The sequence below is a fragment of the Humulus lupulus genome, chromosome 5 (assembly GCF_963169125.1).
Source record: "Humulus lupulus chromosome 5, drHumLupu1.1, whole genome shotgun sequence".
In the NCBI taxonomy this organism is placed as follows: Eukaryota; Viridiplantae; Streptophyta; class Magnoliopsida; order Rosales; family Cannabaceae; genus Humulus; species Humulus lupulus.
Genome location: NC_084797.1, coordinates 209978690 through 209992395, shown reverse-complemented (window position 1 = coordinate 209992395; position 13706 = coordinate 209978690). Strand labels below are relative to the sequence as shown.

General features: G+C 41.2%; 1 protein-coding gene across 1 annotated transcript; it reads right to left on the bottom strand.

Moving 5' to 3' along the window:
• Nucleotides 1–12550: 12550 nt before the first annotated feature.
• LOC133779919 (probable disease resistance protein At4g19060) lies at nt 12551–13045 on the bottom strand. Its single transcript, XM_062219816.1, has one exon. The coding sequence runs from the start codon at nt 13043–13045 to the stop codon at nt 12551–12553; it is 495 nt and encodes a 164-aa protein (XP_062075800.1).
• Nucleotides 13046–13706: the final 661 nt, after the last annotated feature.

Here is a 13706-nt window from a genome sequence, read left to right as displayed (position 1 = left end):
ATGTACAGGATCTGGGCCAACAATGCCAATCTTAATATGAACTTCTTGGGTACCCTTGAGTACGAGCTCTTGGCTAAATGGCAAGCTCGGTTGGAGGCAGAGGAAGCTGAGGAGGAGGCTGAAAAGGCTAAGGAGATGCCGCCAGGGGGGACGCTCCAACTTCCTAGAAGAAAGATCAAGGGCTGCGTCCCATTAAAATTTTTGTAATAGTTGAACTTTGTTTTTTTATATATATATGCCCTTGGGGCAAAAACAATCCACAACTCGTATAAGAGTTATTTTTTGTTTATCCAAACTTACATTTGGTATTTTTAATTTTATGCTCGGCTTTACTTTAATATTTTTGTCTCACATTTCTTAGATCGAAATATTTTGAGCAATTTATATTAAATTTTTTTCCTTTATGTCTGTTTATTCATACAAACATAGTTTCGATGCATTCATGCATAGTTTGCTCGATATATCCATATCCGATCTCGTTATTTGTCAAGATCGGATCTTACTTTTACCACACACTCAAAAATACTTATGTGGCATGTAAGATAGATAATTTAGTTATATCTTGCTTTTTCTAGTCACTTTTCCTCTTCCTTGAGTAGCTCCTTAAGGTTATGAGGTCGAAACTATTTTTGTAAAATATTCCAGCCTCGCTCTCGACTTAGCTCGAACTAGGTTTATCTTTTTCCCAACTTTGGTTGATCAATTTTAGCTGGTTTGTTCCAAACCTATTTAGGTCATGTTTAGTTCGTAATCCATACACTTATATATCTTTAATCTAGTTATGTCCAGATCATATTAGCTTGCGTATCTAGTCGTATCCAGACTTTTTTTTTAATAATATGGTTACGTCCAAATTATCTTAGCTCGTGCATCTGGTTATATCCAGACACTTGTTTTTTAATAATCTGGTTACGTCCAAATTATCTTAGCTCGCACATCTGGTTATATCCAGACACTTATTTTTTATTTAATGTTATTTATTTTTTCAAACTTATGGTATTATTGTATACCACCGATTCCCCCTTAATATCCTATGAGTGTGACCATAGGTTATTTAATTAAGAGAGTTTGCAAAAAATACAACATATAAGAAAAAGAATGACTTTTGATCAAAATTGAATGTTTTATTAATAAAAACAAACATGCTTGGTTACAATGAGACATCATTCCTACACTATTGATAGTAAGGTCGTAGATGCTTGCCATTCCAAGCTCGTGGTACCAGGTCTCCGTTTAATCTGGCCAATTTATATACTCCAGGTCGAATAATGAACTCAATTTGGTAAGGTCCTTCCCAATTAGGTCAAAGAACTCCAGCAATTGAGTCCCTTGTAGCTAGGAATACACGTCTTAATACTAAGTCTCCCAATCCAAATTTTCTATCCTGAACCTTTTTATTGAAATATTGAGTAGCTTGCTGGTGATATGCCACATTTTTCAGTTGAGCTTCATCTCGCCTTTCTTCAATAAGGTCCAGACTTACTTCGAGCTGGGATTGGTTCGAGGGTTGATCGTAAGCATGTCTTCGGATTGTGGGTATTTCAACCTCAATTGGTAACATGGCCTCGCACCCATATGTCAGGGAGAAAGGGGTATGCCCTGTCGAAGTGCGAGCTGTGGTTCGATATGCCCACAAAACTTGGGGTAACTCCTCGGGCCATTTTCCCTTAGCATCTTCTAATCTCTTCTTCATAGAGCTCTTGAGGTTTTTATTTACTACTTCGACCTGGTCGTTTGCTTGGGGATGGGCAACGGAGGAAAATATTTTTATTATTCCATTTTTTCACAAAAATAGGTAAACAATTTGCTGTCAAATTGAGTACCGTTATCTGATACTATCTTCCTTGGCATTCCGTATCAGCAGATGATGTTTTTTACCACAAAGTCTAGGACTTTTTTCGAGGTAATCATTGCCAGGGGTTCAACCTCGCCCCATTTGTAAAATAATCAATCGTGACCACAACATATCTTACTCCACCTTTTCTGGTTAGTAACGAACCTATGAGATCGATTCCCCATACCGAAAATGGCCATGGGGAGGTCATCATGGTTAGCTCGGATGGTGGAGCTCGCGGAATTGTAGCGAATCACTGACATTTATCACATTTCTTGACATATTCGAATGCATCTGCTTTGACAGTAGGCCAGAAGTATCCTTGTCTTATAATTTTCTTTGATAGACTATGCCCCCCGGTGTGGTCTCCACAAAATTCTTCATGAACTTCTTCTAGGATTTTCTTTGCCTCGGGTGGAGTCACACATCGGAATAGTGGCATAGAATATCCTCTCCAATATAACCTTCCCTCCACAATAGTGTATCTCAGAATCTGATACATCAATTTCCAAGCCTTGTTCTGTTCTGCAGGGAGAATGTCGGTTTTAAGGTAATCAACTATTGGGGTCATCCAGGTTGGCTCGGAGTCAATCATGCATACGTCTACCTCTTTAGGCTCGCTGATACTGGGGGTCGACAGGAAATCTATTGGTACTACGTTTAGTGTGTCGGCCTTGTTGGACGTAGCGAGCTTGGCTAAGGCGTTCGCATTTAAGTTTTGTTCTCGGAGAACCTGCTTAATGGCATAGAACTCGAAATGTTCGAGTCCATCCTTAGCTTTTTCTAAATACGCAGCCATTCTTATGCCTCGAGCTTGATATTCCCCTAGAATTTGGTTGACCACCAACTGCGAATCACGGTAGCAGTGTATTGCCTATGCCTTGAGTTCTTTGGCTATTCAGAGTCCTGCCAATAAAGCTTTGTACTCAGCCTCATTATTAGATGCTTCGAAGGGGAACCTCAAGGCAGAATGAAATCGATTTCTTGCTAGAGTGATTAGTATTATTCCTGCCCCCGATCCATTTTCGTTGGAAGATACGTCGACATAAAGTTTCCACAACTCGCGGGCTGGGGTTATACCTTCATCGTCGGATATTCCAGTACATTCTACAATGAAATCTGCTAGGGCTTGCACCTTTATGGTCATCCGTGGGTGATAAGTGATCTCAAACTGCCCAAGTTCAACTGCCCATTTTAACAGTCTGCCTGAGTCCTCTTGTTTGGACAAGACTTATCGTAGTGGTTGGTCAGTCAACACATGGATAGGGTGCGCTTGGAAGTAAGGTCGGAGCTTTCGAGATGAATGGATCAGGCTGAGGGCCAGTTTTTCCATTAAAGGGTATCTCGATTCTGCCCCCAATAACCTTTTGCTGACATAGTACACTGGTTTTTGTACCTTCTTGTCTTCTCGTACAAGCACATCACTAATGACGTGCTCGGTTTTAGTGAGATACAAGTATAAGACTTTTCCTGTGATAGGCTTTGATAAGGTTGGAGGTTCCGCGAGGTGTTTCTTTAAATATTGGAATGCAAGCTCACATTCCTCTATCCATTCGAATTTTTCACCTCCTCTCAAAGGTTGAAGAATTGAAAACAATGGTCTGTAGATTTAGAAACAAACCTACTTAATGTCGCCATCCGTCTAGTAAAACTGTGGACATATTTATGCTTTCGAGGTGAGGGCATATTAATTAACGCCTGGATCTTGTCAGGATTAACCTCTATTCCTCGCGTGTTTACTATAAAGCCTAGAAACTTCCCCCAAGATACCCCGAAAGAGCATTTTTGGGGGTTGAGTTTCATGTTGTACTTCCGTAATACGGCAAAGCATTCTTCGAGGTCATCTACATGGTTATCGTTATGTTTAGACTTGATTAACATATCATCCATATAAACTTCCATGTTGTTACCTATCTGCTCAGAGAACATTATGTTCACAAGTCTTTGGTACATTGCTCCAGCATTTTTAAGCCCGAAAGGCATGACATTGTAACAGTATAGTCCTTTATTGATTACAAAGCTCGTATGCTCTTGGTCCGGTGCATGCATGGTGATCTGGTTGTATCTAGAATAAGTGCCCATGAACGACATAAGGCCGTGCCTAGCTGTGGCATCTACGAGTTGATCGATCCGAGGTAAGGGAAAACAATCCTTGGGACATGCCTTGTTGAGGTCGGAGTAGTCGATGCAGGTTCGCCACATTCAATTAGGTTTTGGAACCAATACTGGGTTGGCGATCCAGTCAGGATAGAAGGCATCTCGTATGAACCGATTTTCCTTTAACCTGTCGACTTCTTCCTTTAGGGCTTTCTTTCTATCATCGTCCAAGAGTCTTCATTTTTGCTGCTTCGTCGGGAAGCTCTTGTCAATATTAAGTGCATGGCTTATCACATTTGAACTTATCCCTACCATGTCTGAATGCGTCCATGCGAAAACATCCTGGTTCTTCTTTAAGAAGAAAATTAATTGCTACTTCGCCTTTTCAGAAAGGTTTTTCCCCATCTTCACAGTCTTTGGGGGATCGACTTCTTCGAGCTCTTCTAGCGGCTCGAGGTCAACCCTTTCCTCTATTCTAGGGTCGATTTCTTCATCTATTTCGAAGACCGTCCCGTCCTTGTTCTAAATTATGACAAGTTCCTGTGAACTTGTTTGTTTCTTCCCTCTAACAAAAATGCTATATAGCATTCCTTACCCGCAAGCTGGTCTCCTTTCAAAGTCCCAATGCCACTAGAGGTCGGGAACTTGATGGCCAGATGCTTAATAGATGAAACTGCCCCAGCCCAACTAGGGTGGGTCTCTCGAGCAGTACGTTGTAAGCAGATGTAAGATCCACTAGGATGAACTTCATCATCTTGGTTATAGAGACTGGATAGTCTCCCAAGGTCACTGGGAGTTCAATTGATCCCATACAGGCAATCCCTTCTCCTGAAAAGCCGTACAACGTGGTTGCACAGGCTTTTAGGCCATGAAGCGCGAGTCCCATCTTTTCTAAAGTGGCTTTATAGAGGATATTCACCGAGCTCCTGTTATCAATTAGGACTCGATGCACCCTCTTTTTTGCGAGCTGAGGGGTGATGACAAAGGGGTCATTATGGGGAAACTGGATATGAGACGCGTCCTCTTCAGTGAAAGTTATGGGTTGAGTTTCATGCCTTTGTTGTTTCGGAGCTCTTGGTTTGAGTTTGTAGGGAGAACCATCACCAGCTTTTAGCTCATTCACATATATTTTCTGGGCATTCTTTCCCAGTCCTGCGATATGGGGTCCCCCCGAGATGGTTATGACATCTTCTCCATCAATCGGATGGGGTCGTTCATCCTCCTGAGATCGGGAGTTACTGTTCTGGACAAGTGGTGCAGTTGCTGCCCTCTGGCTGGTGGAAGCCTGATTAGGGTTTCGGTTTCTTACATACTGCCCGAAATATCCCCTCGAGAGCAATCCTTTGATTTCATCTTTTAACTATCGACATTCATCGGTTGTATATCCGATATCCCTGTGGAATCTACAGTGCTTACTAGAGTCTCTTTTTGCCTTTTGGTTCCTCATGGGGTCAGGTCATTGAATGGGACCTGGTTTTCATTAGCCAGGTAAATATTCTCCCGAGACTCATTGAGCTCGGTATACACTTTGTATACGGAGAAGTATCTTTCCCCTTTCTTCTTCTTTCCTCCATCCGCCTCAGGGTTATTCCCTTCATTTTTCTTTCTCTTGAAGGGTTGTTGTAATGCCCTGAAATCCCTCATGTGATTTAATGGCTGGATTAGTAGGCCGGGAGGGCCATAATTGTTTTATTATGCCATTAAATGTTATATGCATGTTTATGTGAATTATATTATAATATGATGTTAAATGCATGCATGTGGGTCCACATTTGATTATAAGGGTATATTGGTAATTTGGCCTGTTGAGGGCATATTTGTATATTTTGGGTGCATGTTTGTGATTAATTGTTGAGGTCACATTATAATGTGGATTTGTTCGAGCTATTCGACATGAGACGATCTTTGAATATAAACTATCGGTTTGTTCATAACAGGCTTACGCTCGGGGCTCGGGGTGAGTCTCGGGGTGTTTTGGTGAATAGAGCGTTGTCGAGAATTAAAGGGTAACAAGATATGAATTATTGGTATTTGAGGATATTGAGAATAACGAGAATTGGAGAAGGTTAATTGTGATTTGCTGGTTTAGAGGTTAAATGTCATTTTTGCCCTTACCAACCTTTCGAGGGTTATTTAACCTAGGGGTAATATGGTCTTTTGGCAAGGGTTATATGGAATTCTAGTGTACTGTAGAATGAGCTGAAGAAAAAACAGAGCCAAGTTTCCTTCTTCACGTTCATCATCTTCCTCTTGTTTCCTTTGGAGTTTTTTTTATCCCAATTTGAAGAACTAAGCTAAGGAATCAAAGTTTGGAGCTTAGGACTTTAGTTCAACCATTGAAGAGGACTTAAATCCAGCTTGCGGTAAGAATTTATCCATGAAACCTTAGTTATACTTTGTTTTTCTTATGGTTTTCAGTTGTGGAATTTAAGGTGCTAAGTTGAGAATTAATGGAAGTTTTTGGAGGAAGTTCACTAGGGTTTTGATGCTTGTATGGTCGGTAAGTTGTAGTAGTAATTGGGGGATTTTCTTGGAGATGTTGGGGGAGTTTTAATGAGGTTTTAGATTGAGTTCGAAGGGAGGAAATCATAGTTTTTGGCTGAGTTCCAAGTGGGGCCGTGGCTCTGTTCTAGAGCACCGCGGCCCAAGCTTGAGAAAATGGGAGGAAGAGGTTGAAGGGCCGTAGGGCCGCGGCATGGCCAGGGAGGGCCACGGCCTGTGCTGGGAGCTAAAGGGAGGTTGCCTCTGGTTGAGGGGCGCGACCCTTAGTGGCATTTTCGCCAGAAATGGGATTTTGGCTTGGGGATTCAAGTCTTAGGCCTCAGGATCGATCCTACTACCCGGTTTAGTAGGATTCGATGTCTCGGAGGCTAGGTTTTGGTTCAGGAACCTTTGTTATTCATTTTATTGATGGAGTTCCATAATTGGTTATGACCAGGTGACCGTCAAGGAACTAAAAGGTTGATCGTTCGCAAGGGTCATTCTTTTATTCATTCTCGCTCGAACCAGAGGTAAGAAAACTGCACCCTGTGTATATGACTTGTGTGGTTGTTACAAAGGCATATTGCTTGGTTATTAAATGTGGACATTGATTGCATATTACATGTTTAGCAGATCTTGCTTACTTGTGTATGGCACTGATTATTCAGAATCGACACTTGTCAAGTATTACTGACTTAAGAGTCAGGAACGGCATAAGCGTCAAGAACGCATAGCTGATAAAAGATTAGATCTAATTGATATCAGCGTTGAATGACTCTAAGAGCATTAATGCTGGACTGACCCTAAGGTCGATGACAATTATAAGCGCTAGACTAGTCTAAGACTAGTTACTCAGAGCCAGGGCCAAATGCCTAGGTGACAGCTTGTCACATGGCTAGGGAGCAGAATCCCATGGTTGTGACTCTATGGTCACGAGGTAGGTTATGTTGGTGACTAGTTCATCAAGCACCTATCCTGTTTAAGATAGTGAAAGGATCACTTATTTGTAAAGCCCCAGTGACCTTATCGTCACATGGCTTATGGGAACGCAACCCACTTTAGTGACTATTACAACTGTCACTGCTCTATTTCTGACTCAAAGTCCTGAATGATTATTATGGTCATTGTTGATATTATACTCATGCAGTTATGTGTTTTCTTGTTGGGCTTTGGCTCATGGGTGCTATGTGGTGCAAGTAAAGGGAAAGAAAAGCTCACCCTGCCTTGAGTGGAGAGCTTAGGTGGTGATGTGTACATATGTGGCCACTTGACCACCACAGCCAAGGAGTTCTCAGGGGAACTAGGGGGTTTACCCTATTTTTGCCGCTTAGATCGGCGGGTTGTAAATTTTACATAGTAGTGACTATTTTGTATCGTAAACAACTTGTAAATGTTTTATGGGCCCATGAACAGTTTTATGTTTTAAATAAAATATATCATTTCATTTTGATTGGTTTTCCACCTTAACCTGTTAATAACACCTAGAAGCACGTTTTTAACCAAAGAACTCGATTAGTGAGTTAAATTCACAGTTCAACGTTCACCTTAACGGTCTTGGGGTAAACAGGGCGTTACAGTTATCCCCGGGGGGTTTTGAAGTTGTGGGGTCCACCGAGGTCGAGCAGAGTTTGCATTTGTTGTTGTAGTTATGGGCTGAGAGGTCATATTCAATGCTGACCTCGCCTCCTCTACATTAACAAACCTCTTAGCTCTTCGATTGGACTTAGTTAAGGATATGACAGGTTTTATTTGTAAGTCTTCCCAGAGAGGACTTCCTGGCATTACACCGGCTCGAACGGCCATTAAATGACCACTATCATCGACATCTTGAGCTCGACCCACTTCTAGGTTAAACCTTATGAGGTAACCTTTTAGTGACTCATTTAGCTGTTGTTGGACATTTGTTAAGGCTGAAGCCTCAGGCCTATTGTCGACCATGGCTTTAAATTTTTTCTTGAAATCTCTCGATATTTGATCCTAGGATGCGATCGAATGTCTTTTGAACTTTTCGAACTAGTTTTTTGTTCCCGTGAGAGTGGCTGGGAACAACATACACCTGAGCTCATAGCCCACATTGCTGGCTTGCATAATTATGTTGAACGTGCTCAGATGGCTGTAGGGATCAGAATTTCCGTCAAATGGTGGGACATGAGGAATCCTAAACCCTTGAGGAAAGGGAGTGATGGAGATATGCGGGGCAAACGGCTCGAGTTCTTCATTGAACTCTTCATCCCTTTCCTGGCTGCGCTCGTTCTACAAGAGCCTGAACGCTCTCTCCAACCGTTCAATCCTCTCTTGGATTGGATCTATTGGAGGTCTGACCTGGACCTGAGGGGACTGGATATCGTTGATAACAACTCCAGCTCCCTGTCTTGGTGCAGGATTATAAATTGGCTGCTTGCGACCATTCAGATGATCTCATAGATCTGGGTTCGGGGGATTATCACGCCCCCGATTATGGTTTAAATGTTCCCGTAGATCCAGGTGATCTCCTCGATTCCTGACATTTCTTGGCTCTGGGTTATATATACTCACAGACCTAGTGTAATCTGAGCTTTCTCTGACATGGCTCGTTGCTCAATTATTACGAGATGGGTTTCCTGCAGGCCTTCTTGTCTCAACAGTTTGTGATCATGACATTTGGCTTCTCGTAGGCTGAGGAACCTTGTAGTCTCGAGGAGCCTCTTCATTTCCATGTCTACGTCCAACCCGCCTATCCCTATCTTGGTGGATAGGTCGTGGAGCCCTTTGGACTGGCGAGGGATGCCTTATCGACGATGGTGTGTGCCTTATTGGAGAAGGTGGCTTCCTCCCATTGTGGGGCCTAGATGGTCCCGAATTCACCCGATCAGGTTCTGGGATGTTCTGTGTGGCACCAAGATTTGGGGTCCGAGTCACTGAGGGGACTCGATTATTCCCCATTCCCTTTTGTGTCTCTGCAGAAGAGTCGGCAGCACCCCTAGGCTAGTTACTCCTCCAGGGTCTTGGTGGAACAGGATGGGTCGTTGGTGGCAGAGCTTGTTTCACCCTCCTGGTGGCTGCATTCTTACGAGGGTGCCCCCTAGGCCTACGAGGTGGGACCTGAGTGTCTCGGGGAAGCGCCTGTGCTTCGGCAGCTAGTCTGGCTAGCTCTTCATTGCGTTTTGTAGCTTCTGCCAACTATTTGTGCAGTTGGCAATTCTCAAGTTCCACAATTGGAACATATCTCTCGGGATTATAATACCTGTCCTCGTCGGCCCTGGGAGTAGGTGGTCCCCGGGAGTTGGATGAGTCACTCCTCTCATTAGGATCGGGATCCACCATAGGCTGCTTTCCAGGGCGACGGGGGTATTCTTCTTCATGAAGAATTTCCTCCTCAGGTATATTGGGATCGTCCGCAGCCATTGCTAATCAGAGAGGCTCTCTGACTAAACTGACTCACGCACTGTTTAATGTCTCTCAATGAAAGCACCAAACTGTTGACGCCATTTTTCGTCAACTTAAGAAAGAAGAGCAATTAATCTATAATATACCAAAGGATTTGAATAAAGAGAATGAAGAAAAAATCTTTTTACGTGGTTCAGCAGTTAAAATCTGGCTAGTCCACGAGTCTATGTTATTAGTTCTTTAGAGTTTTATGGAAACTTTCAGAGAATAGTTGCCCAGAGTTTTCTCTAAAGCTCAATGTTTTCGGTCCCTTACAAGTGGAATTTCCTTCTCTATTTATAGAGAAGGTTTCAGAATTTGTTCCCACATATTTTGAGAAGATATTTCGTAAATAAAATAATATAATGCCAATTAATGCATTATTTGCTACGTTCATGATAATATCCCATAAAATGTGGGATTTAATAACAATATCACATTAGATCCCTCAAACATTAGGAAGTTATAACAATATATACATTCACACAAAGCTGACGTGTTCGGATGTTGGATCTATGTGCCTTTGATACCATTTACCCATTACGAGCTTATCACATTGGTTTGCTTATGCTCCCAACAAGTTACCATTGACGAAGCCATTATGTTCGAGCTTACCCTCTCGATCTCGAACCATCTTTCTGAGGGCAAGAGATGCATCAAAAAACTTATACAAGTGCTGAACCTTTGATGTTATGAGATGCGAGTCCAACTTATAAATTAGGTGACCACTAAGGGACTTAAGGACCGATCGTTCTCAAGGGTCGTTCTTTTATTATTTCACGCTCGAACCAGAGGTAAGAAAACCTCACCCAGTATGTGACATGCATGGTTATTGATGAGGCATGTTGAGTGCTCTATTTATGGATGTTGATTGCATTGAAAATGCCTGGCAATTTTTCTTACTTGTGAATGGCACTCACTTATTAGTTAGAAACGACAATGGTGTTTAGTACTAGTCGCGAATCTTTGACTTATCAGTCATGATTGGCAGTAGTGCTGAACGTTGAATGTATGCTATTGGCTTATAAGCCAAGAGCGGCATTAGCGTGTTTAACGCAAGCCGAAATTATTAGATCTAATCAACATGAGCATTAAATGCTTGACCGACCTATTGGTCGAAGAAAACTAAAGCGTTTGTCTAGTCTAAAGGCTAGTTACTCAGAGCTAAGGCTAAAAGGCTTAGGTGATTGAAACGTCACATGGCTTGGAGCGTGGCACCCCAGAGAGACTTATTAGTCATCTACTCCAGAGAGACTTATTAGTCATCTACCTCAGAGAGACTTATCAGTCATCTACCTCACAGTGACTAATTAGTCATCTATTTAGGGCGCAGGTCCCCAAAACGACTTAATAGTCAACAAGTTAGGGCGCTGGACCCCAGAATAATTACATGACCATTTATTTATGTGGTATACATGCATTAATAAGTTTTCTTGCTGAGCCTTGGCTCACGGGTGTTATGTGGTGCAAGTAAAGGGAAAGAAAAGCTCCCCAGCCTTGTGGAGAGCTTAGGTGGCGATGTGTACATATGCGGTCGCTTGAACACTATGGCCAATGTGTTTCTCAGGGGAACTAGGGTTTAACCCTATTTTTGCCACTTATGTCGGTGGGTTTGTAACTTTTGTACTGTAATGACCATTTTGGATTGTAAACAACTTGTAAACACTTTTATGGGATCCCATGTATAGTTTAACGATTTTAATAAAATATATTCATTTATTTTTTACGGAGATTTTTACCATGACCTGTTAATAACACCTAAATGCACGTTTATAACATAATGACTCATTTAGCGAGTTAAGCATTATTTAAAGTACACAGTGTGACGATGACGATATACTTATAACCTCTCAATTAAAATCCAATTAGTTTATCCCAAATATATTCTTATATAAATGTTTTTCTGTAATAATAAAGTCTATTCTCGAAAAAAAAATGCATTTATTATTTTATTGATTCAGTTATCGGTTTTTGTGAAGGATTAGTTCCATTTTTATTTGTTGTCAAAAATGATTTAGGCAAACAAAGTCCTATGAGTCAGCTGACATGTGTTTTACTCTTATTTGGTGAACATGAAATAATACACAATTTAGACCGGGCCGCGAATATTCATCAAATACAATTTCTATAGACAGCAAATAATATGATATATACATGCCCATTTAGTATATATATGCAGTTACAACAATATCATATTTCATATCAAATAAAATAAAATATATACACACAATTTAACAAGGGAACTACGAGCATGCTCGCTAGTTCAGGGTCGTTTCATACTTTCATCATGAGTATCATCGTCTTTGCTGCTGTTATTTATGGTTTCGTGATGTTCTTCTTTTTTCGGATTATCATCATCCTTGCTGTTATTGTCCTTCTGAGAAACTTTCTTCGGCAGCTGCTTATTCTTCTCGTTCTCATCTATGAATTTCTTAATATTCTTACTCATAGTTTTCGCCATCAATTTTGCAGCCAAAGGAATCCCATTACACTTGCTTATAAGCGTCTTTTCTATCCATTTCTCCACATAAATTTTTTTCCCACCTAATACTATCTCATCATAACATTTCCTTCTAAGCTCTTCTTCAGTTTCTTTTTCCCAATTGAAATCGTGATCTGGTATTCCTTCATCTTTAACGCCCTGTTCAACGACGTCTTTAAATATCAACCACAAGCTTTGGGGATCCGATAAGGGCAGAAAACGGTGCACGTTTCGCTCCCCAGCCATCATCTTCACTCCTTCTCTTCCCTACTCGTCACCATAATCGTTCCTTTGTAACCTTTCGGCAAATTAGATGCAAGTTTAAGAGCGTCGTCAACAATTAGGGTTAGATCGTCAAGAAGAATTAGATACATCTTTCCTATTAGTTGGAGGCGAAGAAGATAGAGAAGCACTTCAAGATCATATCTGCTAGAATCATTTGGTACGATGTCGTCTGTATCAACTCCAAGACTCTCCAACATTTCCTCCACTATTACTGACAAATTAATTTCCTCCTCCTTCACTGTCCTTTTCTTACGGTTTTTGTCGTTTTTGATAATCGACGTGGAGACCCAAATCCTCGGAATGAATAACTTTTCGCCGTTCTTCTCTGGCTTTCCCAAAAGATTGAAATACTCTTCGCAAATTTTTGTTTTGCCGACGCCACGTGTCCCGACGATACCGACGACCTTTAATTGATTGTCGTTCTCGTTTTCATGTTGCTCGAAAATCTTTTCCAAGGCCATTTTTTCGTTTTCCAACCCGTAAACCTTGAGGTTGTGTGTGTTAAAAGTCATTACCGTATCTAGAATGCTCTAGAATTCTAGAATGTTCTAGAATATACTAAGAAGAACATAGAACATTCTAGAAAGTTCTTGAATAACTTAGAACTAATTAGACAATATAGAAAGTTCTAGAAGCATTTAGAAAAATGAAGAAAGTAGTTAAATAAATTATAAAGTTAGAAAATCCTAGAAAGATGTAGATGTTTCCTTGGTAGCCTATAAATACAAATGTAATGTGTGTCCAAGGTAGTAGCAAAGTGAGTGTCCCAAAAGTGAGTAAAAGAGTGAGTACACAAAGTGCATCTAGAAGTGTTCCAAAGAGTGTAAGCTAGAGTGTTTAGTGTGTGTGGTCAAGAATTGTAATCAAGTCTTGGTGTAATTACTTCTGTATAAATAAAGTAATTACGTTTTCATGTGTTGTGGCGTCCAACAAGTGGTATCAGAGCCGGATCGGGGTCGTACCGAAAGAGTCCTTTGTTGAGTTTCTTAGAGTGATCGTGTGTGGTTAAGTACTATAGAGTTTGCACGATGGGTGACCTTCAAGTGGTCGGCGGAATTAAGAAACTTAACAACCAAAATTACAACACGTGGTCGATGCACATGGAGGCATATCTCCAAGGCC

Coding starts and splice junctions, on each gene's coding strand:
- LOC133779919 (XM_062219816.1), bottom strand. CDS start 13,045: ATGGCCTTGGAAAAGATTTTCGAGCAACATGAAAACGAGAACGACAAT.